Raw genomic sequence first — 26,862 nt, 5'->3', positions numbered from 1 at the left:
TGTGCAGAAGGAAATGAGAGGTGTCATTGTGGAGGATGGTAGGTGCACGTGTGATAAAGAGTATGTAGGTGCTGGCAAATAGCAGGATGTATATTCTGTGTCTAAGGCTGCTCTCAATTCACCCTGCTATGTCTTATAAAAAACATCTAAACTGCACGTGTTTGGCCCTGATGGAATGTATCTCTTTGTTGATGAATGCGATATAAAGTGTTCTGTCAGCATTACAATCCCTCGGAACAGTTAAAGGTGAATCTCTGAGCAATCAGCTTTTATGTAGAGAATTTGTTTTCCATCATTATCTGTGATAGGATACTGAGATATCCATCTCTACACAGTAGGGAAACATTATAGAATACATACAGAATTATCTGTAACTCTCATAAAGTGATTTTATGGCCCATAGCAAAATTGCTTGTGCATGACTCATATTTGTGGATTGCATTCACTTGTGCAGAAGTTGCCTCTCTTCACAAATGTTTGCTGAAACTTCTTGCCGTATTGTTACCATAATTTCTGAATTGTCTAAGGTTACCGTGTTCACATTTCCACTGTGACACTGGCAGGTCAGGCTGTTTTTATTTATTTTTTGGGTTTGCATGACTGTTCCAAAAAGGTGGTCTTTCTCTCTTCTGAGTGATATGACAGGCTACGGAAATGTCTTTGATGACAGTGCAGTTTGATCTTGTCTGGGAGTCTAGACAGGCTGTAGAAATGTCTCTTTTTGCTTATCATACACCGAATCGTTCACAGGATTGTTTATCCCTGCAAGCTCACTGAGGAGAAAATAGATTGAGTGTTCTATGCAGAAGAAGTAATATTTAATTTTTTTTGCCATTCCTCCGTATAATCACACTTCAGCTTGCAAAGTCACAGGGGTACGCTCAGATCAAAAAGAAAGGTGGGCTTCTATTGCTTGGAAAGGAAAAAGAAAAGAGAGTCATTCAACAGCATTTATGTGAGTCTGAATCAGTGTTACATAAAGTGTTCTGCCTCACCAGTGCTGATGCCGTGCCTGTGCAGAGCCCCAGCGGCTCCAGCTCAGCTCCATACACAATTAATGCAAACAGATGGATGTCCATCTACATGGCTGCTGACAGGTCATGGGACATTGCTACCCCTCCTCTTCTGTAATGAAAGAAGGACCTCATTAATATGTTGCCTGGCTCATTTTGGCAGTATCAGTCTCTGCAGTAATTCCTGTACCAGATTTGGGAGAGGTGGTCTGGGCTGCAACAGCTTCAGATACTGCCGGGGCTGTTGCGTTGCTAGTGGCTTTTTCTGTTTTAAAAAAAGAAAGGTGCTCATATGTTCTCCAGCACAACTCTTCTAACTATAAACCCTTAAGTGAGCTGCAGAAATACTTCGCAGCTCAAGAGCCTAGAACCGTGGGCTTGTACAGTGAATAACAGCTACTTCAGTCACTAACCCTCTGTGCCAGTCCATAAAGAGCTCTCTGATGATTCCATGCTTGGCTGTCCTCGGGCGTGACACGCTGGGGACTCACATCACGCACATGTGCTTTTGGAATTGTTTGGCAGAAATATGGCAGCCTTTAAGGCTTTCTCTTCACTGCAGCTTGCAGACACCATCCAATTCCTTGGCTCAGCTGGGGTCCACCTTCAACTGTCCTCTTTGTATGGATTTGATTCTGGGATATGATGAGGCAGGTCTGACAGTTTAAGAGGGGCAGTTGTTCTATCTCTGCCAGCCAGCCATCCCGGGCCATATTTTTGTTTCCTTGATATGTTTTTCTCCATGAACTGACTTAGTGTGAGAGTAGATGAGTGAACACGTGGCTGGGGGCAGGGGCAGGAGCTGGGCACCGGCAGCACCCAGCTTTCATATTTGACCCAGCAGTATCACAAAGCCTGACGCTGAGCTGTGAGGGTTGACCTTCCAGCAATAGTTGCTCTACCCATCTTCTACGGCATCGACTTCTGAAAAGGCCTCATCACTGGAAGAACTCATCCCTGACTGACTGATAACTTAGTAGCATCTCTTCGACTTAGGGAGATGGGTGTGATTACTCACGTTAGAAAGTCAGCAGGATGCTTCACAAAGACCCAAAACATTAGTGCTCAACTTACACTGCATCCTTTTTAAAACCTTTCTTTTTTTATGATTGTTCCAAATATCATGTTAGATCTGCTGTAAATTCATAAAACATCCGTTCCATCATAAAAAAATTGTGATTATATTTGTATTATAGTAAAGCACAGTGTCTTTGAATTTCAAATTACGGACAGAATTGACTCTATGAATTTTGATCAGTGTAGAAAACATCAGGATATCAAATCATTAAGTAAAAAATTTAACTGATAGGAATTTTTACTTTGGTTGATTTGTTGCAGTTTTAAGGAACTGTTCTAGAGAACATTAAAGTTTACTTCTGCTATGAACCCATACAATGTAAAGAGAAAACATTATATGGACTAAGTGAAAACATGAGACACAAGGTATAACCTTGCATCCTTTGTGAAGGCACAGAATATGAGATCAGGGCTCTTTCACTTGTGTGAGAATTTAGGACTTGGCCCTTTTCAATGTGTTATCCAGTCACAGTCATTATGACACAAGAAATGGCAGAAACATGAAGAACATGGCAGGGTCCATGACCAGGGAGTTAAAAATAATGGTGACATTTTCAGTTAGGCTATATAATGTTATCTCCTTAGAGTATGTACTTTTAGTTGTTTGATTTCAGCATCGTGTCTGAAAATAACTGAACACATTTATTTTCACAGTGAGGGGTCTATTTTCTCCGCAATGCATGTGCTTTATGCCCATTAGCATTAATGGGAGTTATACACACACTTCCAGGGGAGAGGAGACTTAAATAGTCCATATAGATGTGCTCTTGTGGATCACTAATCACTGATTTAAAGAATATGAATTATAAAATGAAATAAAAACCCAAACAAACACATAAAAATCTGGTTGTTTCAGTGTGATGGGATCTTAAACCTATATAATTTAACCAGAGAATACAACCAGTCATTGTAAATACACTTCACACTCTGTAAGATCTAAATATGCAAACCTTTCCTGGTCTAGTTGTTGAGATCTTATTATTGTGATAGCATGTATAACGTATTTTAGCTTCTGTGGTCTTAGGGCTTACTTACTGGGCAGCAAGTTTTCTGTATGGCAGAAGCTGATTTTAACAACACATGGACCACTGACTATAGATTTATTCACATGTCCAGGTGATTGATAGTTAGACCTAACTGCATGTCTCTTTTGTAGATGTATTTTCTGGAAAGCTTGCTCCCATTGTGCATGCTTCAGTGATGTTACACAGTTACCGCTGTCATAAATATTCTCTAACAACCACATTTGTTGCTTACTCGGCTTACTGGAACTGCGCCTCGCACTTTTGGGTTGTGAAAGAAGCAGCTTCTCATCCACCTTCCATTATTTCTTTTTTATATTTTTTTTTCCAGTAATCTATTCCCGGTTGTATTCTGCTTGCACTGTAAATAAATAGATAGAAATTGTAAATCAATGATTTATTATCTGATTGTAGTGAAATATAAAGGAAGTTTGCAGCACAGGACTGGAGGGTTTGAAACTGTAATCACAAGGAGCTTATTACTGTACTTTATTTTGTTAAACTAGTTACGGGACAAACTATTGCATCTGTTTGGCGATCTTTCAGACAGTAGATTTTAGCTCTGCTTTTAAAGGTGACTGGTACGACAGGCGGAGCTGGAGAAAAGTGGGAAAAGTAAGAAAAGGTCTTTCCTTAGACCATCCAGGAAAGCTGGCTCTGCCAAAGGAAGCAGTTACCTGGGATTCTTTACACAGTTGTTACCTCTGTCCTTGTTTCTTTGCCATGAAATCAGATTCATACTGATTTTTATGTGACTTTGTTAGGTTTCAGAGTTAATATCTCCTTAAGCCCATTTAGGGCTACTGCTTTAGGTTGATTGTATGCCTCCCCATTTGCTCCATGATTGGTATTAATCCCATATCTTATTTTCAAGTACATGAGCAGTGAGAGAGGAGCTGGTAACTGCCTGAAGTACGTGGATGGAATGGTACAGTAAGGAATGTCCCACTGGTGCCTATAAAATAATTTCCTTTGATTTCAGCAGCCTTTAGCAGCTGCTCAGAGATTCTTAGGGTTGTAGACACAGAGAAATGCGTATTTGTGACTAACTCTCATGTTTCAGCATGGCTATTGAATCACTTATTTTTCTGGGTAGAGGGGGGAAGGGTTGGTACTTTGTACGCGGGTCTTGAGATCCCTGTGTTTCACTATAGATTTCATATGGAAAACATAATCAGCATCGCTTTCATGCAGTTAAAAACTGCTGTAACCCAGAGAGAAAAGCACGAAACTAGCTTTTGTGTCATGGAGCTTTCCAGGTAGATTTTCCAGTAGGTTTACTTTAGCCATCATAAAGCTCCTGTAGAGCACATACTGAGTTAGGAAATGTTTTTGCCACAAAGCAGAGTTGAGACTCACCATAAAATATTTTATTTTAAAATCTGTGTTGAGTTACAAGTATTCTTGGAACAGAGATAAATGGCTCGCACACATATCATGAAGGCAAATTTGAGCAATAATATGGGGTTGTGTTTACAACCAAGTTTTATTCAAAAGCATTCAAAGATCAAGTAAGACACAGTAGTTAGAACAACACACGCACAATCCAGGCATGAAGAATAATTAAATGGATTGTGAGGCAGTGCCTGAATTTCGCCATTGATATTTTTGCTGGGGAGGTTGGAGCGCTAGCCTCAGAGAAATTTAAAAGCGTGTTTTAACAAGGCAGAATCTCTTAAGAGTTGTTGGAAAATGTAAAGAGCTAAGGTTTTGATTTGCCTCGCCTCTGCACCCAGTTTTATAATGTTCAGTCTTGAGAGAGTTTTAAAACTGGAAGCTCTTAGAGAAGCCCCAAAATAAACCCCAAAAGAGAATGGCAGCATACAGGAACTCCAGCCTTTCACTTGAATAAGACAAATCTGAAATATTGAACAAAACAAGCTCTTTGCCCTTGTCATTTGAATTTTGGCTGATATAACCAGTATTCACAAAGGGATTTTTGAAGTACGTTAAATAAGAACTCCCTAATGAAAAAAATGCACTAGTTTGAAATCAGTCAATTTAATTACTGTGTTTTATGAAGGCCATTACCCATTGCTGATTACTAGGGTGATAAAATCTTTAAGCTTTGGTAGCCTCCATAGGGGGTGAGCAGATCTAAGTAGAGCAAAGTCCAGTCATTATCACCCTAAATACTTGTGTTTCTCATTACAATATTCATTACTTTCGGTTACTATGAATTCTTTGAGGTCTTTATGTAAGCACTGGTTTATTCTCCTGTAGAAAAACAATGTAGTTATGTTGATAAGTTAAAACCAAGCATTTATATACTTTTACAGTTTAAAATGGGGCTTGGCTACATCCAAAAATAGAAATGTAAACATTTATGCCTATGAGCACCCCTATACACTCTTGTTCATGGCTGTGTGCTTGTTGGTACGGTTGTACTAGTCTGACAAGAAATGGAAAAGGATATGAGTTACCTTGTTCTTTTAGTCTGTTTTGGTACTTAAATAAGCTGGAGTGGAGCTGCCTCTCTGCCCTTCTCAGTCACCCTTGTTGCGGCCTTCTGACTTACAAAGTAGCTTCATAAAACCAATGTTATTTTAAAGATTACCCCCAAATCATTTCCCCTGTTGTTTAAATATGTGAACTTTTAAAAGAACTCTTGAAACTTATCAGGGAGGGATGTGGATCTGGGGTACTGGGAGAGAACAACCTGTTGAAAGAGGCTGAAGAACTTGTGACTAGCCAAGGCAGTCTGGTGGCAATATATACAATTCATGTACTTAGAAGGATAGGAGTGCTTGGGGCTAGCGAGGGAGAACTGGTGAAGCTAAGGATGCGCTGCCACCAGTGCTCATGGCTGCAAGCTGGCCATGTATGCATCTGAGTAAAAAATGAGAATATTTTAAACTATTGGAAAGCTGAAGTTCCAGAGCGGACAGGGACAGTGGGACAAACGGCCTCTTATAGCGCAGCCTGTTGGCCGGATTTTTGTGATGTGTTTGTGTGTGATACAGCAGCGGGCAGTGGGTCGTGCCTGGTCACTCTCCTCTCCTGTGCCGTGGTGCACACTTGTTCTTGGTAATGATGGAGTTTCTTCCATTTTGCTCTATGTATAAATGAACATCAAAATTCCATTTTCATTTTACTGCTGGAATTTGCTTGTTAAAACTAAAGGAGGAAGTACCAGTTTTTTTAATGAAGGTACCCTTTCTTTCATTTGTTGATTAGACAGTAGAATTCAATGAACATTAGTGAAAACAGACAGAAGGGGGGAGGGGGATGGAGGCATTAAATAGTCATCTTAAAAATTCAGTTGATTCTTTAGCCTTACCTCCCAGTTGCTTATGATAAAATATTTCAGTAGTTCTCCAAATACAGCTTACTACCTCCCTGGAGAATTTCATGGGGTAAAAAGACATGAGTTTCCAATACAATGCAACTATATTTTATAAGAATTCCTCAACTCCTCATCATATGAAATAAAAAGCTTAAGAAAACCAGTCGACCAACCAACAAAAATCTGGCTCCAGTCCTTTTTATTCATTTGCACACTATTTTTAAAGCCGACGTATGTTTCTTTTCCCTTTGCAAAGGCCCAGATCCTCCCCCTGCAGAGAGGATCAGAGAGAACAAGCCACATGTGACAGGAGTTAATCATGTAGCTTAATGCACTATTAGAAGGCACTCAGATAACGAAGTGATGAGAGCAGCAGAAGAGAAGCTGTAAGAGATCATTCACTTTCTGCACAGTAAAGCCTGCAGGAGGGAGAGAAGGGAGAGCTGTGTGTGACAGCCTTCCTGACAGTATTTTCCCGCTGAGCTGGGAAACAGTAAAGGGCAAGAGAGAAAGGAGAAAGGTGGGCTCCAGATCAGTCCGTCCACTGTATGTTTAGTGCATCGGCACTACCAGTGGCTTCACTACCAGCTCCTCAGTTACTGCTTCTTATGAAAACCTTTCAAGAGGCTTAGTGGAAAAGATAATCTGGGTCCAGGCTTTCCATGATGGTTGTAGGTGAGGCAGTGGAAGCTGAGCAAGTGCTTTAGCTGATCTGGCCTCTGCTGACCCTGCATCCTGGAACACTGGTGGGTGACAGAGCTGAAGTCAGTGCATGCTGTAATTGTCACGGAGTATGTATTGTAAATATCTAGTTAGTCTGTGGGTCGGTATTTTCTCTGAAAGTTTTCCTCCCCTTTCAGATATAAAAAGAAGTGTTACTGAGAAATATTCGTAGCTTTAAGTAACAGAGAGCAGGGAAGGGGAAAACTACCAAATACAAAATGTAGTTTAAGCTCTGTTTGTGTGCAGCAATTTGCAAATTTCATTGAACTACATGTGTTATCATAGTGGTGTTAAAACACTTCTGAAACAAGAGCTGCTTTGTATAATTAATTTTGTTCGTGACGCTTCTATGAGTTTGACTTGTCATATCCAGTAGCAGAGAATCCTTAACTACATTTTAAGTCTTTTTTTATGGTTTGCAAAATGGTCTGTATTTTCAACATGAAGAAATATTTAATTCGTGACTTCGAAAGTAGCATTTATCCTCAGATATCAGCTGAGGATAACTGTGGGCCTTAATACATCCTATTCGGCATCTGAAATTGCATATTCAATGTTTAATGTAAAAGTTAAATGTATCCTGCAGTGCTTAGAGTGATGGAAACTCTATGTCTGAAATGACAGAAACCAACAACAAAATACCGCTGCCCCCCGACCCGCCGTGTCATGAATCACAGGGAAGACAGCAACTCTCCTGCAAACCAAAATCTTCAAGAAGTTCAGAAGCTACTTTTAGCGGGAGTCCATTTGTCAACTGGGAGCCAGAAGGCTGTGGCAAAAGTCCTTGACCATTCCTGTTCCGCTAGATTTCCTGGCATGAATCATGGCGTGGACTTGGCCGACAGTTTGAGAAGAAAGCAAGCTGAGCTGAAGACACCACGATTTATTTCCTCCCTGAGGCAATAGTCCTTCACTCAGATGAACTTCCAGGGAGGCACCTTTCTCACTGCAGTTACCTCAGGGGCTGAAGCTCTAGTGTTTCAAGTACAAATGATGGGACAATTCTTCCAATAAATGTAGTTACCAGTAAAAAAAAAAACATAGGTATTGGAAAGAGCAATAGGTTGAAGGCTTCTTGCCTTCTAGTTTTGATCCATTTGGTATTTTTAGGCTTTCTACTGCAATGATGAGAGCCGATAACCTAATCTGGCAGAGAGGACTTCTCTTGAGCCCTTAGCTCCAAGCATTAAATGTCCTGAAACCCATGCATAAAATTACAGGAGTTTTCAATGTCTTTAAGAAATGGCAGTCAAAGCAGGACTGAGATCTCCATGGGTGATGAATGGCAGGCAGTCGGCCTTACTTTTTCTTAATCAGCCTGTATATTGATGGCATTATAGAAGCGGTGGAAAGGCAGGGGTTTTGCTGCTTAGGACACCACCTCTTTTGAAGCAGAATTGTTAGCTTTTCTGAAGCACGGCAGATGCTCTTTCTGCTCCTGTAGATGATTAACTATGTTACATCTCTTTTGATTCTAATGTTTTAAACAGGCAAATGGTCTCTGCCATTGAAAATATCACTGGAGGAGATCTGTAGGAGACGATTCTCACAAGGTGACTGGTGAAAGCCCTCCAGTGCGCCTGCAAACAGGCTATGAGCTTATAGCTTCATGTTTGCATTTTTAAAATAGGAGGTGATCTAAGGGAACAACAGCAATCTAAATTTCATCTTTTGGTCATCTCTTTCAGTATTTTATCCTCTGTAGTTGATATCGAGTGCAGCATTTTGATGCATTAGTTGAGGGAAGCATAATCAGTTTGATAACTTGGGCATCATTCTTTCTGCTCGATTCAGGAGAGCCTGAGCTGACTGACATTATGGGTGGAAGTATAGCATCGTCTACAATTAAAGGTGTTTTCCACTTTCTTGTTTTCTTTTCCATGTGCCCTATCAAGTTTTAATCCTTCAGGCTGAAGTTTTCCATAATTGATATTTGCTTCCAGCACAGGTTTTGTTGTTTCTTACTTTTTTTGTTGTTTTTAAGATGAAAGATGTGAATAACATGCTCAGATAGAGGGACTTAGCCTTAACTCTAATGTTCCCTGTCTTTGAAGTGTTACAGTCTGTAGTCTTAATCTTCTGTTAACAAGCATTTGTGTGTCATGTATGTCTAATTTACGGACTGCATTTGAGTCTGTTCTCCTGTCATACTGGCATAGAGGTAACTGCTGCAGACAGAGGACTAAGTTTAGAAAAGAGTTAATGGGCATTCAAAAGCTTTAGTTGCTATATAGGTCCTATATACAGTGTATTTTTGCACATTACACATAGATTACTAAGATAACACCATTGTTTGCTTGGTGTTTGAAACATAATTTACCACCAACTATGTAACAGTTCAGCAGCTACTGTTCTCCATAATGGAAAAAGTCAAAGTTTGCTGAAACTGGACTCAGTTTCTGTTTGAAATTAAGTTTTTTGTTGTATAAACTAATATTTTGTCTTCTTTTTACTCTGGCAGCACTAGTTAAATCAGACCCTGCTGGTGAATGGCAAAGAAATAAATCACAACAGACATTAATCTAGATGAGGTCTAAGTAATTAACTTCATAGAAGGGTGGTGTATACTGTGTCTGTGACACTAGACTGACTGCTGTGCATAGAATAAATGCAGTATTTAGGCTGCCTATGGTATTCCACCCCTTCAATTAAGTAAACAAATATATATAGAGCTACTCTGGAGTGTATCCTTTGTGGTCTAAACACTGTATCTTATTAAAATCATCTGCATGCAGTGTGTGGGGTTTGAGTTCCTGCCAGTGGTTTCATCCATTGTTAACAGTGATGCTCTGCTCTCCCAAGAGTTAAACACAGTGGTACTATAGTTATGTAAAAAGGGTGCTCTTGGTTACTTTGGTGGCCATTTCGTTGCATATTACCTCCCACTTTGTTTCCATCCATGTGTGTGGCATAGGGTGTTGCCTGGAAAAATATAGGCTTTTTCGGGGGAAAAAAAATCCATATAGGTTAAGAAAAATATCAAACGCGGTCTGTACTGGATTCTGGGGCAAGACAAGGGCCAGAATAGGTGCATGCCTGCCTGCTTTATCTGTGTGTATTGAGATATTTAATATTTACATTTACGTATCTGTTTTCACTTCAATGATAATGATAAAACATCTGTTGAACTCCAAAAGATAGGATTAGTTGCTTAAAGTAGAACTATAATTCTTGTTTTTCATTTCTAAGCATTACAGTCCTCATTCTGCAAGTGCTGTCTTTTACCCAGAGAATTAGATGGATGGTCTGTTGTTCTTTTTAGAAAACATCAGGCTGAAGTAGTTATGTTTTATCATCGTTAAAAATATTTTTACCTGGAGTGTCATAACTGCATTCAGATGTTAATCCATTACACAAAGTATTTGCAGCAGATTTCTTTTCAGTACAGCACTAACTTTTAGAGGGTGATATGGACAATATAGCTTGACAAAAATTCTGCTTAAAGAAAACAGCTAAAATTATATTCGCCTGAAGCTGCATTTATTTGATGATGCTGTTAAATTGAAAGAATATAAAAATGGTGATAAACCACATACACAAATAACTTAGTGTGAAGGCTGAAATTTTAGTCTTTAAAGTTAGTTTACCAGACTTGCTGTTTTCCACAAACTCAAATTAATCTGAATATTTTCTAAGCTTCAATTAGCTGTCTCTTCCAAAAGTGTTTAGCTTGCCCTTCTCAAAAGTTATAATAGCAAGAAAGTATTTTAGAGGTGAGAAGAACATTAATTTTTATTTTCCCTGCTGGAAATGAGACTTTTTTTTCAAATACAGCTGTGTTGAAGCAGAGACAAGTTAATAGAATTGTCTAAAATAAGATCAGCTTTTGCTTCCAAACAGCAACAAACTCAAATACAACTCATAAAAGGTATGTGTTAGTCAAAAATTTTCTGATCTCTAGAAGCATGATGACAAGCTGTAGAAACCTGTCAACTTAGATCAGAGCAAGGTTTTCTATATAAAAAAATAAGAAAGCCTTGCCCTTCCACAAAATGTGTTTGAATGTCACAGATTTTTGACTCGGGAACCGCTGTCACCCTTTGAGTGTATCTTGGACCACCGTGCAGGCTTGTCTGCAGAACTCTAATTGAAAACAGTGTGTGGCAATATGGTTGCGCGGGCCGGCTGCAGACCGCATACCTTGGCAGATTGTTCCAAGCCGTGGTGTAACGGTTCATTTTCAGATTCTCCTTTTACACCTGTGTCCATGGGACATGTGTGTTAGAAGTGATTATAGACTATTCTGGTTGGAAAAATGCACCCTTTCGGAACAACTCCACAGTCGGGGACAACTCATAGGAAGTTCTTGCCACAGTGGTTTTTGCTTTGAGATGTCTGAACTCTAGGTGAAGATGAAAATAAGAAAAAGAGTTATTTTTAATCTGGTGATTGGGCTTTCGTGATACTTTCACCAGTGACCAACACTGCAGCCTATGAAGCAGTGTCTCGTTGACAGGCAGGCTGACCTTGGAAGGAAAGGCGGTAGGTGGAACGTGGATTACAGTGTTCCCTTTAAGCTTATGGGATACTGGTTCCTCCAAAGCAGAGGCTGCTGCTGCTGCAACTGCATTTTATCTCCTTCTCGGAGGAGTCCCCAGTCCTCTGAAGAGAGCTGTGCTGGGCAAGAGCATGGAGGGATGAAGGCAGGAATAGATTGTCCGCTCCCATCCCAAAGATTTACAGGCTTCAGGGAAGGCGAGTAGCCAGGAATAAAGTGAAATATCCTCAATGAATAATTCATTTGCTGGAAAGTGTTTTTTTAGGGAAACTGAAGCTATAGAGAAATTTGGACAAATTGAGCTGAAACTCTCTCAGCCATAAAAAAGATGGATAGGAGGGGAATATACAAAAATCTTGAAATATGTTGTAATATCTAATTTCAAACTTCTGGATAGATTCCTTTAAGAGGCGCATTCAAACCTTTTTTTTTTTTTTTTGGTCTCAAAATCATTCCTTTTTCATTTTTTTCGTTTATTTTATTAGACCTAATTTAAAAGATGTCTCTAGAAGGTGTTAAATGATCTAAAATTGAAAAGAAATTTATGTTGGTTTGTGCCGTTAGGCAGTGTTGTTTTGTTGCTGTCCTGCTTGATCTCGGGGAGCCCAGCACTTGCTGACACAACTGGCAGCATGAAGAGTTGGTACAGTCAGAGCATCTCCTTTTCCTGAGTTCTGTTGTATAGTTTTAAGAGCAGTGGAATCATAGACTCATGGAATGGTTTGGGTTGGAAGGGACCTTAAGGATCATCTAGTTCCAACCCCCTGCCATGGGCAGGGACACCTCCCCCTAGATCAGGCTGCTCGAGGTCCCATCCAACCTGGCCTTGAACACCTCCAGGGATGGGGCATCCACAGCTTCCCTGGGCAACCTGTGCCGGTGCCTCACCACCCTCATAGTGAAGAATTCCATCCTAATGTCTAATCCAAATCTTCCCCCTTCCCATTTAAAGCCATTCCACCTCATCCTGTCACTACAGGCCCTTGTAAACAGTCCCTCCCAACTTTCCCGGAGCCCCTTCAGATACTGGAAGCTGCTCTAAGGTCTCCCTGGAGCCTTCTCTTCTCCGGGCTGAACAACCCCAACTCTCTTAGCCTGTCCTCATAGCAGAGGTGCTCCAGCTCTCTGATCGTATTCATTGTCCTCCTCTGGACACATTCTACTACCCGCACTACCCGTAGTAGTGTTCAATGAGTCTGCTGATAGCACAGTTTCTGGGAAAACATGGGAAATATAGTTTGATTTTTTAAGACCTCTGGTGTATGGATTGGATCCCATTGCATCCCATGAGCTTGCTTTCTAGGCCCTTTGTATTCTGTTCTATCCAGTTAAGAGTTGCTTTCCCTTGATATGTGTACATATGATGTACCTGGGGAAGCACAAGCCATTCTCAATCTTGGGGCTCAACTGAGCTCACTTTGTCGTGGGCACCTGAAGGCTGCCCAGGGAGGCTTTCCTTTTCCAGCCACATTAGTTGTGCTTCACTGTTCAGCCAGGAGTGTGCTGGAGAATTCTCTTCTCTTCCCCAAAATCTGCTTATCCAAAATCATAGTAATGGAGGTTGTGGTAAAATTAATTCTGAGAGTTTGCATCACATAAATCAGTGTTTTAATCTCAGTGAGAAAAACAGTTTTTTAACTAGTTTAAATGTTAAAATCTTAAGTGCGTCTAGTATTTAAGATGTTACATGTCTGATGTTTGTTATACGTTATTGGTGATATAGGAAGCACTTACAGATATAGATATTGAGTACTTTTGGATGGATATTTTGTGAAAGGGAATTGGGGATGGAGATCTAAAGTGTTGATAGTGATACAGAGAAAACTTAGGGTTTGTGTTTTTTGAGCACTGAGACACACGAATTTTCCCGAGTTAAGTATCTTAATCTAATTTAAAAAGGGCCACCATCCTAACATCTTGAGAAAATGTTTTCGAAACTAAATTCTCACTCCTGCAACCAGCTGAGCACACATAATTTCACAAGCAGAAGCAGGTTTATTTGGATGTGTAAACTCGTAGTCACACTTGCAGGTCGGTAGGCTTGCAGCCTAAATATCTTTTGATATTTTAAAAACCAGACAGAAGACAAAAGTACCCCTCTCCCAACAACTTACCAGACAAAGCTTGGCAAAACTCACCACTTTGCTTTGATGATACTGGTTTTCCTCATTAGAATGACTATCTGATGGAACCTAAATGTACCATTTTTTTTTAAGTAAAAGCAGGTTGAGTACTTTGGTCAGTTAATTAGGGACAGGTAGGGCTTACCTTCCATTGTGAAAGGATCAAAGAGAACATTTAATAGCATTTATTTGCTTTTTCTGCTCCTTACCTTAGTGTCAGTTCATTCAAATAATCTTCTAACCCAGATGTTAATATAAGTTAATATATTAAGTTATTATTCTTTGATGAACATTTCTCCCCTGCACTGACATCATGACTGCTGGGACTGAACACGTGCTGCTTTGCAGTAACTGGAAGCAGACAGAAAAGTGGCAAAAATGCCAAATGATTGAGGAACACCCAGATAGCTCTAAACCTCTGTCCTTCCTCTATGAAGTATCTCCTCGTCGCTTCCAACCCTGCCCTGGTATTTGCAGAAAAATATTTGGCAGAGAAGCTGAAAGGGAGATTCCACAGATAGACCCTGGCCTCCAGTGCTTGTGGGTGCCAGTGTGCCTGGCTGGAGGAATTTGAATGGAAAATGACTGGAAGGGGAGCATTAATTTGGACAACAATTTGAAGTGGAGTTTGTGGATACTTTTGGTTTTATTTGTGGTCTTTTTCTGTATGACTACTGTGGTTCAGTATTAGGGCCTTCACAGAAAGAAGTCAGAGGGGGAATAGAAGTCAATTTTTCCTTTGACTTCATTATTGCCAAGGTTTCCCTCCACATCCCTGAGGAATTTGTATTAGAGAGGTTTATTCTACTAACAGTCTATTAGCAGGATTGGCCCCTCGTTGAAAGCGTAATGCAGTGCGTGAGATTAAATAAGGTAAAATAAGACAAAGTTCAAGGTAATTAGATTGTGTGGGCACTGAATGTTTTCATCTCTGTGCTAAAGGTATTCACTTTGGCCATGAATTGTTTTGTCAACTGATTCATTAAGAACAGCCCAGGTCTTGCTAGCACTGTCAGCCAACAGTAACACGTGGCACGCGTGCATTTGTAGGGAGACGTCTTCAAGTCTGAGATACCAAGTTGTTTTAATTGGGCAGACTTTGGTTTTATGTGTCCATAGCCAGGCTGTGGAGTAAAGGAAATTCAATGATCTCAATGTCATAAATATATTTCTTTTTTTTCTTTAGAATGACATATTGTCTTCTTCAGCCCTTTAATAAAACGTAATGCTGTTTAGGATTAAAAGACAAAGAGAAATGAGTCTTTATTAAATTAAGTAAGTCCTTTGCCTTGGATATTGTTCCACTTCAGGATTTTACTACTTGAAATAAGTGAGACTCATTTAATGTTTTCATTCAAGTTTGATAAATGATAGGGCTGTGCACATCATAAGAAATAAAATCTTCTAGGACACAGGCAACAGTAACAGTGAAGTTCCTCTAAGCAGGTTTGGTTGCCTCTATAATAGAGGTATCTCTGTGCTGTCCCTTAACCTATTGTACAGTACCTCGCATAGATGCGTGGCTGTGACCAAGCCTGTGCTAACGGGGACTTGTGTGTCTGTGCGCTGACCTCTATTCTGGTGTTACATTTCCTTCTGCTGAAGGTTTTTGAAAGAACAGAGCTGTCTTTTAAATAAAGATGATTACAGATCCACATCCACGTGTGTCAGAGACAGCTGTCTCAAATGGTTTGCTCCTGTAACTCTGGTTCCTATTCCTGAGAAAATTAAAGGAGAAAGATGCAAAAAGTGGAAGACGAAGGCAAAACCCAGGGAGTGCAGCGATGTCTGTTATCGAGGGCTGAGATGGCTTTCACACAGATTGTGTTTCTCAGTCTGTAGCCTCAGTAAATGCTGAACTGTACTATATTTAGTGTTTCAACAGGCAAAAGAACAAACTTGTTGTGCACCAGCTCATCATGTTGTATCTGAGTCACTGATGCATGCACTATACATGGGAAGCTTTAAACCACACGCTCTGTTTTTCCTCAAAATATTGGACGTAGAGGCAAAGCTAGATACAAGAGTTGAAAAACTCATCAGCGCCCATGAGATACAGAAGAGACACAATTTAGATCCAGTATTGCAAATTCCTGTCCATATGATTAACACTCAACTTGCAATAGTGTACGTGAAGGTTTCACATGCGGTTAACGCTGGGCATATACACAAGCTCTTCCCCTACCTGGGCTTCCCAGTTCATGTGATAGATCATTTCCTTGGTCTCAGGTTCTGTGTATTGCTGTTGGGATGTAAGGAGAGGAGAATAATTTGACTGTGTTCCAGTAGTGTCCTGAACAGCCTTGTGTGCACTTATAATCTAATTTGCTAGTGCCAAATGGACATAGCTCTCCAGCCATCTGTGTGCCATTTCTGGTGGTGTTTTAAAAGAAGACAGTCAGTGCAGACCAAATATTGGGGACTACAGACTGGTTTAGCTAAGGTCATACTCATTCTTTAGTCTAAAGTTATCCATTTGCTAAGACAGGCAGCGGGTTATTCGGTGCCCTGTAGTTTCCAAACAGTTGCCTTTTTCAGTAACAAGCACTGAACAATATCTTGAAACAGTGATTTTTTTCATCTTATATTCAGGACATGATCATGTGCCTTCGAGAGGGGAGTAAAAATGTGCATGGTTCATCTGGATGTTTGTTGCTATTTTCTGGGATTTGAGTGAATGAAAACAAAGTTTTGCCTTTTTTTGGTTTGGTTTTTAATTCTCTCAGTCTCAGATCACATTATCTTTCAGAAATCGCATTATTTTTCATCAGTCTTTCAGAAATGTGTGGATCCAGCTAGAAGTGACTGGAGTATTATTTTGCCATAGCACTAAAGCGTTTTGTCTGGAAGTTTAGCTATTTAGATTACACATCCCTCTTGAAGCCTGGTGTTCAAGAGCTCTTCATTAGAAACATCAACAGTATTAAATAGAAATAGATCTTGCATGATGATATAAAAAATCAGACCAGTAACGCAGTATCCGGTTGGCGTAATATTTCCATTATTTGCATTCTTTCTAATTGTGAATTCCTTAACATAGAGGAGGGTAACTAAAACAACACAATATATTTCTGTTACTTTTAAGAGCTTTGATGAACTTCAGGAAAATAGCTTCAATCCAGCGTTGAAAAAGCTCTGTTACCTTGCGCACATTGACCTTGGTCCTGCAAACAATTATGCTTGGGCACAGCCTCGTTGACTTCAAATGGCCGGCTCACATGTGTGAAGTTAAACATACGTGTGTGTGATCGCAGAGATCAAGGCCTCGCCTTAGTTTGGAAAATCTGAAATATTTTAACCAGGGGGGAGAATTTGCAGCAACATTCTGAAAAAAACTTCTCTTTAAAATTGAGCAGATAAAGCTTTTTTTCTCTGCCATTGACTGTAAAAGGCCCTTCTAGCTGATACTGAATAGGAAGCTGCCAGATTGGTGCTAGGAACTTAGCAGCACTTTCCAGTGTATCCAGCCCATTGGTGAGGCCCACGCTTTGGTCCTTCTCTGCGCACAACCGAACTGACCGCGACAGGAGCTCTCCTGAAAGGAGGTGCCTCGATTGTGGGTCAGAGAGATAACTGGTCTCCCCGCACGGTCTCTTAATTCCCTGTCGCTCTCTCCCCCAGCTGGCTGTTCCACACAACGACGAATGGACCCGCTTTGCTCGCACCCTGGTGGAAATCCGTGCCAACCGAGCAGACAGCGAAGAGGAAGGGGCGGTGGAGCTGTCAGCCTAGAGGAAGAGAAGGAGCAGCACTCGCCATGGCCAGAACAGCAGCTTTCCCCTGCTGAGTATGCCGGTGTTCAGTGTCAGAGTCAGTCTTGCTGTGGCTTTTGATGCCAGTGTACGTGCCAGTATTGCTCAAAGCATTCCGTATTAATCACGCTGCTTTACACAGGGCTGAAAATATCCAGAGCATTTTCATACTTTATATTTCTGTCTGAAAAGTAAGAAAGAAAAGACAAATCAACCCTTTATGGGTTTAGTTGTTGCCTTTTAACTACTTAGTAGCTGTATTTAATAGCTAGGAACCCCTGGTTAAACTTGTGCTCACTTTGCCCTTCTGGCATAGTCCTATTAAATCCATATGAAGCCAGATATGATTACGTGCAGATGTGGTGTGCTTCACTGTATGGGACTGGGCCAAAGACTTTAGATGTGGTGTTTCACATGGTGACTTACATTATGAATGGATGTACTATACGAAAGTTGCTGCTCCTTATTTATTGCGGTGTGCTGCATGGAACATATTTATTTGAAAGCATTAAAATAAACGATCCTAAAGCATGTGCATAATGAGAGAACTGCATTGTCTGTGTGTTGCTGTAGAGGTTACATTAAAGTCCACGTAACAATTACAGTACATCAGTTGTGCTTAAGGTGTGAGATCCATAAAGGTTGGCTTGAGTGGATGGAATGAGTTTCCTTTCCTTTTTTTTTTTAAGATGCCTATTATTTCTAGGCACTTTAACGCTATTTCAAATACCGTTGGTCACTGATACTTGTCATGCAAGTTAACACTAACAGTCTGACAAAGGGTTGTGGTTCCTGTGTATGACACTAGTATTGCCAATAAAATGTATCAAGCCTGTTCTGTTGCAGCGTGGTTAATCTTTCCTTGCCAGCAGCCTCAGCGTGTTCATTACTGGTCACTGGCGAGGCACTGGGAAAATGTGACTGCCCTGACTCGCAGAACGCTCATGCAGCTGCTATGTAAATAGATACCTTCAGCTATGGGACAGGCCAGTGAACTTGCATGCATCAGATCCTGTAACAAATGTTACGTTTAGTGTCTACAATTAGTGTCTGCCAATGCTGTCAGCTTCTGGGCTTGATATATTTTTATGTTTTTCTTCCATCCTGAGCTGTGCACACTTACTTGCACGTGCACAGCACCACCATGCTGCCCTATGCCCTAAAAGAAGAGGAGCAGGAAAGACCAGGCCTCCTCAAACTGTCTTGAGAGTCAGGTTGGGATAGGGGACAACGGAATATTCTCCTTTACAACAGACTTCTGTGGCTTGAGCAAAAAAATGAGCAAAGAAACAGAGTGCAGACTGATCTCAATGAGTGCCATGGCTCAGAGACATGCTGGCATATCCTGACCTTGGTGGTGGGGCTGCCAGTTCATGTTCGCACCACAACATTCTGCTGAGCCAGAGCACGGCTCTGACACCTCAGTTTAGCAGTGGTTCACACTCAGTTGGGCAGATATTACAGCAAGAAAGGATGGAAGTCAGATGCCAACTAAGACTTTGTATGTAAATTTGCAGGGAGCTGTGTCTTGTCTTTGGGCAGCCACATTGAGGAATGTATCATCTGTTGATCTTCAGAGCTATGGTCAGACCAGAGCCACTGAGAAGTCTCTGCAATCCTAAAGGCTAAAGTAGGCTAAGGAAATGAATCCTTTGGAGAAGCTGGATTTCCCTACCATCTTGGTGGTTAGGAATAACCAGGGGGTTATTTCTATGAGTTAGTTTCTTCTTCACGGTGGGACCTCTAGATACGTCCCGGTGCCAGTGGACATGCAGCCTGAAGCTTACCTGCCAGTGCTGTGGATGCATCCTGCCCACTGGGCTGTGGTAAGCGGGGGGTCTTCCCTGGATTAACTAGTTCACACAGCACAGATACATCTGGCACTGGTGGTGGCTCCAAGAGACTGGAGCCGTGTGTTAGGGAGCCTTGTGCTCCTGCTGGTCCCTTGGGTACTTTGGGATCTGTCCTAAGAACCTGCATAGCACTCACAGCACTTTTACAGCTTAAAGGCAAAAGCTAATAAACGCCCAGGCAAGACACCTGTAATGCAGCGGTTCAGAGATCATCCCTGGGTTGGTTTTCCCCCAATTTCTCCCTGTTTTCCTTTCAAAAGGCATATATAAGCGTCACCTATGTATGTGGGCAAAGCAGATGCAGTGCAAACTGGAAGAGGGAAGGCACACTTTGTCCATTAGTGGGTCATGACATTAGGAACGCACGCACGTGCAGATACACTGCAAATATATAACTGGTGCTGTCACTGGAAGAAGAGGTGGGTGGCCTGCTACCCCTCAGCCCCCTGCGGTAAATCCACATCTAAAAGTGTGGGGACACCATGTAGTAGTAACCTGTGGTGCCAAGGGAAGGGGGTTTAATCAATGTTGTCTCACATTCATCGCAGTGGAAATGGATGGCAAATTTGCTTCCACCTTTTCCATATTACTGTTCCATTTTTAGAACCTAAGCAGGGGCTGAATGTTCACCTTCCAAGCTTTCCCTACTTTACGGTACCAATAGCTTGTAAAATGGTTTTAAGAGCAGCATCAGAAGACCTTTAGCATTTGCTGCCGTTTGCAAATGAATATGACCAAAGCCTTTCTTTTTTTTTGTTTGGTTTTTATTTTCCTCTCCTCCATTTTTTGAGGTGCGCAGCACACATAAAAGATCCAGATTTCTACAGAAATGACTGGGTTTGTATATACAGAGTGAAAACATGAAAGAGCCATTACATGCAGCTGAAGCAGGTAAAAGAGCACCCAACAAGAACAAGAGGCATTTACTCCCTTTCTGCAGGTCATTACTGCTGTGCAGTGGAGCTTCTGACCAGCTCCTGACCAGCCTTGTTGCTTCCCTTACAGGAATCTCCAACATTTCTGGTTTATTGATTAGTTTTCCTGCTGCTAACTCAACAGCTCCACCTTACTGGCTTCCCAAAAGAGCCTGTGTACTAAGATGTTCCTCAGAATCCGCCCGGTGGGGAAAGAAATACAAAATTACCCTTTATTTTCAGCAAACAGAAAGCATATTCACCAGGCTCTTTTGCCTACAAACATCCAGAGAACAGAAGGGAGAGCATAAGGGGTGCATGCCATGCTCCAGCATTGCCAGGATGTTGCCATGCCTGCTCTGGGCATGGAGTGAGTTAGAAAACAGCCTGGCTCTACTTTGGGGCTATTGCAAGTGAGCTGTCTGTGAAGGACACAAAGCGCGTGCCCAGACTGAGCTGGAGAGTGCATCATTACCAGAAGGGTAGGAAAGGTCAACCCCAACCAAGGGAGAAGCAAGGAAGCGGCACGTGAACATGAGTAATGTGGGCTTATAAGGGAAAGGCTTGAAGTTTAGGATGGAGAGAAGGACTGTGAGGTGGATGTGGAAAACTGTTCTATACTTGGTGAAGGGAAAGCCAGAGCTTCCCTTTATTTCAATGCCAAAGGTCAAAGCCACATCAACACAAGCGAGAGGCAGAGGAACAGCATGCCTACGGACTTGGCATTTGTGCTAAAGGAGCTGTGAAATGCCATGGGGAGGCATGGCAGATGGGACTTGGGGTGGGAGCTGAAGGCATTAGCTAAGAGGGCAAGCAGGGTTACTTCGCTGTCGTTATACATACTCTGTTCACGAGACCCCCATGGTAACAGAGGAAGATGATCATGGCCAGGGCATGCTGAGAAAACATGCACGGATTTTGGCCGACCTGGAAACTGTCCAGGACACACAAAACCCAAGTGTCGGGCTCAAATGCCAGGCCCATCATGTAAATAACAGTACTTGGACCAAGTCGATGTTTCAAAGGTGAAAATGAAATGGGCTACCTCTCAAGTCTGACAGCACCACAGACATCTCCATGGAAAGACAGTCAGAGCAAGTGTTTGCTGCTTGAGATTAGGCTCAGCAGAGTTGCTTGTTACTTCAAAGAGAGAAGACATGCAGGACATATGGTGCTGGGTCCCAAAGATTCAGGAGCTGCAGCATTTTCCACAGGGTACTTAGCAGTGCCTTACATCTTCCAAGATGAAAGGTACTTCCTCCTGAGTCTCTAAACCAATGCCCCAAGCATTTGCCACTTCTGAAAACATAGGAGCTTCTACCATGTCCTGGAACATCATGAGCTCTTACTGCAAATGACAGCCTGCATCTCCAGTGCTATGGAAAAAAAAATGGGAGCAAGTTCCTTCACACAAGACATATGGGAAAAGCTCTCAAGAGTTGTAGCGACTCTGGAGACAAAGCAAACACTGCAGAAAACTGGAAGCCCCTCAGAGAGCAAGATGGAGCCGGAGCCCATGTAGAGTGGGGACAATCCCCAATGACCAGTGACAAGACAGAGGAGCCTGCTATCACCAAGGCAGAATCAGTCTTAATGAAAGACTCGTTGTCTCTTCCAGGAGTACCAGCCTGTCCTCAGGAAGCTTACAGGACTGGTTCTCCTTCAAAGTCATAAGCAGTGCTACTTGTGTAGTGGCATGCCTGGTACGCACTGGCTGCACAGCCTGGGGTGTGAGCAAGCACAGAGGGAAGCCATGCAGCCCTTTGGAATGCACCTGGATCAACTGGAACAAATCTTGCAAGCAATGGCACTGCTTCTCAGGGCGACAAGGAATAGCACAAGGAGCAGTTGAAATGATGAATATACACCTTAAATGTCATTTCTGTCTAAAGGGCAACAGATACCTTGATGACATCCTGGTGTTCGGCACCGGGAAAGGCTGTTTGTGCTCATAGCCTGAGCTCTTCCCTGCCCACTACACAGAAACAGAACTGCCTGAGGGCACGCAGCATTAAAGCAACCACTTCATCCCAGGCTGCATCTGTGTTATTTGCTATGTTTGAAGCTTTCTCAAGACACTTAAAATACAAATGCCTTGCGATTTTTACATTCTCAACCATTAAATAACTTAAAAGTGATCACTGTCAGGGCACATCGCCTTGTAGCTTAGGCAAAAATAGGTTGGATGGTTCTTGTCCGTCCCTCTGCCACGCACGCGTTGGAGAGTGGAGCAGCTCTGCAGCAAGCAGCATGGCATGTGTGTACGTCATGGATTGCATGGCAGGGACATTCCCCAGCAAGCTGTCCCCTCCTAAGGAAGATGCAGAGTGGTTTGTCGGGTTTCCTATTTTTAGCAAGTTCAGAAAAACCTGCCCAAGGTTATTTTTGAAGCTTGTGGTGTTTGCTCACAAAGGCATACCTGCAAACTGTCAATATTAAAGCAGCTTAAACCCAACCCATTGCCTGGAGACCAGGCATAAAAGCATCCCTCAGCTTCTGCTGGACTGAGAAACTCAAAATATGGCATAACTGCTCCAGACACCCCAACCCACTCTCACGCTGACAGGTAACATCACCAATATTTGATCATTTCTTTTTTCTGTAACTCCTGCCAAGTGAAGTTATATTTTATTCTGTTCCTCCCACACTTTGTGTAACTCACCCAGAAACCCAAAGAAGAGGACAAACATCTAAACATTGTCCTCAGGGCTTTCTGTTTGTTTGCAAGGCAATCTGACAATTTCTTGGCCTGTAAGCTTTTCAGAGCAGGAATGCATCCATCCTTTTGTGTCTGGAGGAAGTCGACTCTGGGCACAGATCTTCCCCAAGATCTCAAGGCAGAGCTGTAGCATGCTTTGAAAGTTTTTTAATTGGATTGTATGTTAGTGAAGCTGTCACTGGCTCTTTCAACTCTTCTGCCCCTGCCTCCATCCTCTGCTGGCCCTGAAAAGAGGGGCAAAAGGGCTGAATAATGCCCCAAAAGACAGTGAATGGGCAAAGGCCACCATGGGTGGTGGGAGGGGTGTCAGTCCAGCCTTGGTCATCTGCCTGCCACGGAGAAGATGAAGGCTGTGACTTTCTGAGATGGACCTGCCATAGGACAGCTGTGCCTGAGCTTTATCTTTGCGCTAGGAGCTTCATCCCTTCACCCCTAGAATGCAAGTCTTAAGTATACTGCCAGGCCTGGGAAAGAGAAGGCAGCAGTGGGCAGAGGAATGGGTCTGAGTTAGAATTTGCTTTGTAAAACACAAGCAATGATCTTTATCACAGGAGCCAAGAAGTTGTGCAAGTCCTACGATAACACAGTTCTAATTCCTCTTCCCATCCTGGTGTCGAGGCCCTGCCTGTGTCGGGGTTTGGCATCAGGCAGCAGACAGATGTGCTCTGGCTGGTGGAGCCTGGGTCCCCCTCTCCAGGCTGTGCCAGGAGGGAGCAGCTGCTGGCTGAACCATGCACATGGCCAGGTGCTTCCTCTCCTGGACCAGGGAAAACTCAGACATCTTCCTGAGCTGCTCACTTTCCACAGAAACTCTTGACAAGGTCCATCAGGCAAAAGTGGGGGATGAAGTGTAAAACCAGCTCCTAAATAGCCTAAAATCTTGTGTCGGGCACAGGCAGCTCCCAGTGCAAAAGTCTGACTTTTATAACAAGCCTTAACCAAAAATCCTGACAGTTAATCTTGGAGTAATATAAGGGGTAGCTTTTTTCCCCCCACTTCTTAAACGAAGGAACTGTCATCTGGGGACACTCAGACATATAAGGTTGAGAGGTAGCAGCCGGTGTCTGTCAGGGCCCAGCACCGAGTCTCTGCACACTGGTTTAGCTGAACTCCAAGATGCAGCTGCAGGCAGATGTCATCTTCTCCCCTCGCTTTCACGTGCCTGAGTCCTGCAGATGCTACTTCTGCCATGACTCCATGTCACTGGTAGCTTCAAAATGCAAATAAGCCCAAGAGAATAATTTTCATGATGAGCCAAACACAAATAGAATAATAGAGTGGTTTCCATTTCAGTATTTCGACGAGTTACAGTACAACAATGTGGTATTGCATACCTAACTCATTCTTCTGCAAAGATATTGCATCTATGCATGCCCTCAGTTTCCAGTCCACATTGAAGGCACTCACCCTCCACCCAAAGAAGAGAAGCAAGACCAAATTCATCCTGGTCACGGAAGACACTCAAAAGTACCTTCAGCTGACTAGGTAGTCACACTGTTAGTAACACATTAACCTCCTCCAAAAAAGTAAAGGTGCAAACATCAATGTTTACTCCAATTCTGGGTTTTGACTGAGGTAAAAATACTTTTTTTCAATGACACCTACACCAACAGATGTCTTTTTTAGACAGGGGAATTCAGGTAATTTGTTCTCAATCTGTAGGTGTCTTTATTATCTACATGCCCAAATATTAACTTTATCTTAACCTAACTTCGCAACTGAAGTTGAACAAGACATTTGATGTACTATGCTATTTCCATAACAGAATAACATGTGTGCATCTGTTTGAAAGATTTATTTCTATCTTCATAAATACATAATTTTCTGAACACTGTGCAAGGCACCAAAAAATTAAGTAAAATCTTTTCTTTTAGAGTATTTTAATCTCCTTTGACTTAATGTAGTAAATAAGAATCTGAAACCACCTATTTGCCAATTACAAGCCAGCAGTTAAGGCAGGTACCATTGATACAGTGCATGAATTTTCTATTGCAGTTATTTAGACAAGCAGCGTTTTACTATAGAAGTGCATGTACAAACTGAATTCCAAACACCAGCAACCCAAGACAGGCACCCAGTTATGAAATTTCCTTGTATGTGTAGTAGAATGCCAAAAGTTCTGCCATAAAGTGCAAAGACTACGGACAATAACACTTTCTTTTGAGCATTTTGATACCAGTAACATGATACAATTGCTAAACATTTATAAATGTGGCTTTCATTACAAAACCATGTTCCACATAAAAGCTTCATAATACAATCCAGAAACAGAACTTGTGCGTGTACATATTTAGAAAGTTGAAGCAGTACTGGCATATTTAGGTACCGGGTATATATTTGCTGACCTCTACACACGTGCACTAAGTTTATAACCAATTTACATATACAGTCAAAATCATTCCGCTTTTGAGCACCGTGATATCCACTGAGTTTTTCCATTTGAGTGACGATGTGCGACATCCGCCCTGGTAATCTGCAACTGAGCATTGCCTGTAAGATGATCTGGTTCACAGCTCTCACCCAGCCCTCCCCAATAAATGGAACCTAAAATTAGTGTCTTCCCAACATAAGCACATGTCAGATGTGGACAAATACATTCATGGTCCCAAACTTAAAACAACTGGTAAGAATTTCACAGTGATCTGGTTAAGGAAGCACAAAGACAAATGATTACACTTAAGATGAAAACTGCCTTAAAACTCAAATGAAGCTAAACTGTTACATGATGAGAAGCTAAAGAAACCAAGTATTAACCAATTAGAAAAGTGGCTCTTTCCCAACTAACAAAAAACCTACGGCAATAAACTTAGGGTCCTACTGCTGCAGCAGCCTTTGAGGTAGGTGGCGATGGCTTAAACCGAGGTAGGTAAAGTCCAAACTTGTTCTCAATCCCTGCAAAAGTGGCAACTGCCAATTTGTAACCACCAACATGGTCAGGGTTAGGAGCAGGGAGCGTGATCCTAGATTTAGGAACTGGCTCTGATCCAGCTGGTTTTCTGCAAAATAATAATAATAAATTCATTTTCCACAGAATAAAACCAGTATTCTCAAAAATCTCCTCCATAAAGCAAGCTTAATAAGATACCTCAGTGTACCTCCCACCAAGTAATGAAATTAAATGCTACAATGTAATGAGAAATACTCAGTTTAAAAACCTTCCAAAACAGTTAGGAACCTTTATATTGATTAAGTACGGTCAAATCCAGATAAAATTTGTAGTGTGTTAATCAAAACTGGAGTGTGGGGGAGCAGGGGTTCATAAGCCTCTGCTACAGTGCAGAACCAATCATGGAACCTAGCAGAGTTTAAGTAATTTTTTGTGGCGGCTTTCAAACTATTGCCCCCAAAGTTTCATAAATGGCCTGCAGCTGCTCCTGATGCATTGAACAGCAATATGCACATCCATCTGTATCGTCGACAAAGACAGAAGGCAGAGCTGAAGCTCCAACCAATAGGTCTTGGACTTGGTCACTCCTATAGACTCTTTTGGATGTGAAATGCCCTGCCTAATCAGAGTCACAGCCCCTCCACCACACTAACGGGGACTAATGCAGAGCGTATCCTGACCCAGCAAGCGTCACATTTCCCCTGAAGTTACAGCCCCAGCCCATTATTTAGCCTCTCACTGCCTCTGTTTACATTAACACAAGTCCTTGGGTTGAAATGGTGACTTAAAATGTGGTAATGTCTTGCTGTGAAACAGGTACTGGAATATCATCCTAACCTCCACCAGTGTAGTACGGCTTAACTATTTACTTCATGTCCTCCAGAACACCAGTGCAGTATGGCTTAACTATTTACTTCAGGTCCTGCAGAACAGCAAGACCCTGACTCAGACATGTTGAGGAGCACCAAGACCCAGAACCAAGTGCAGCTTCAGGG

At 42.0% G+C, this 26,862-nt stretch overlaps 2 protein-coding genes across 8 annotated transcripts in view; one reads left to right on the top strand and one right to left on the bottom strand.

Annotated features, from left to right (window-relative positions):
* DYNC1I1 (dynein cytoplasmic 1 intermediate chain 1) overlaps positions 1 to 18,335 on the top strand; it is a 187,495-nt gene extending 169,160 nt beyond the window's left edge. For 5 of the 6 annotated variants that reach the window (XM_054058348.1, XM_054058345.1, XM_054058347.1 and 2 more), the window contains one exon: positions 17,364 to 18,334. In XM_054058348.1, coding sequence (XP_053914323.1) covers positions 17,364 to 17,474 — 111 coding nt within the window. In that variant the 3' untranslated portion in view covers positions 17,475 to 18,334. Of the gene's footprint in view, positions 1 to 17,363 lie in introns of all 6 variants that reach the window. The other variant, XM_054058344.1, reaches the window with a different exon arrangement.
* Positions 18,336 to 20,104: 1,769 nt separating this feature from the next.
* The window catches only part of SLC25A13 (solute carrier family 25 member 13), a 103,623-nt gene continuing 96,865 nt past the window's right edge, over positions 20,105 to 26,862 (bottom strand). For both annotated transcript variants that reach the window (XM_054058138.1, XM_054058137.1), the window contains one exon: positions 20,105 to 25,976. In XM_054058138.1, the coding sequence (XP_053914113.1) occupies positions 25,787 to 25,976 (190 nt within the window). In that variant the 3' untranslated portion in view covers positions 20,105 to 25,786. The remainder of the gene's footprint in view (positions 25,977 to 26,862) is intronic.

This window comes from Cuculus canorus, chromosome 2, assembly GCF_017976375.1.
Source record: "Cuculus canorus isolate bCucCan1 chromosome 2, bCucCan1.pri, whole genome shotgun sequence".
Classification (NCBI taxonomy): domain Eukaryota; kingdom Metazoa; phylum Chordata; class Aves; order Cuculiformes; family Cuculidae; genus Cuculus; species Cuculus canorus.
This window is presented reverse-complemented; position numbering and strand designations above follow the sequence as displayed.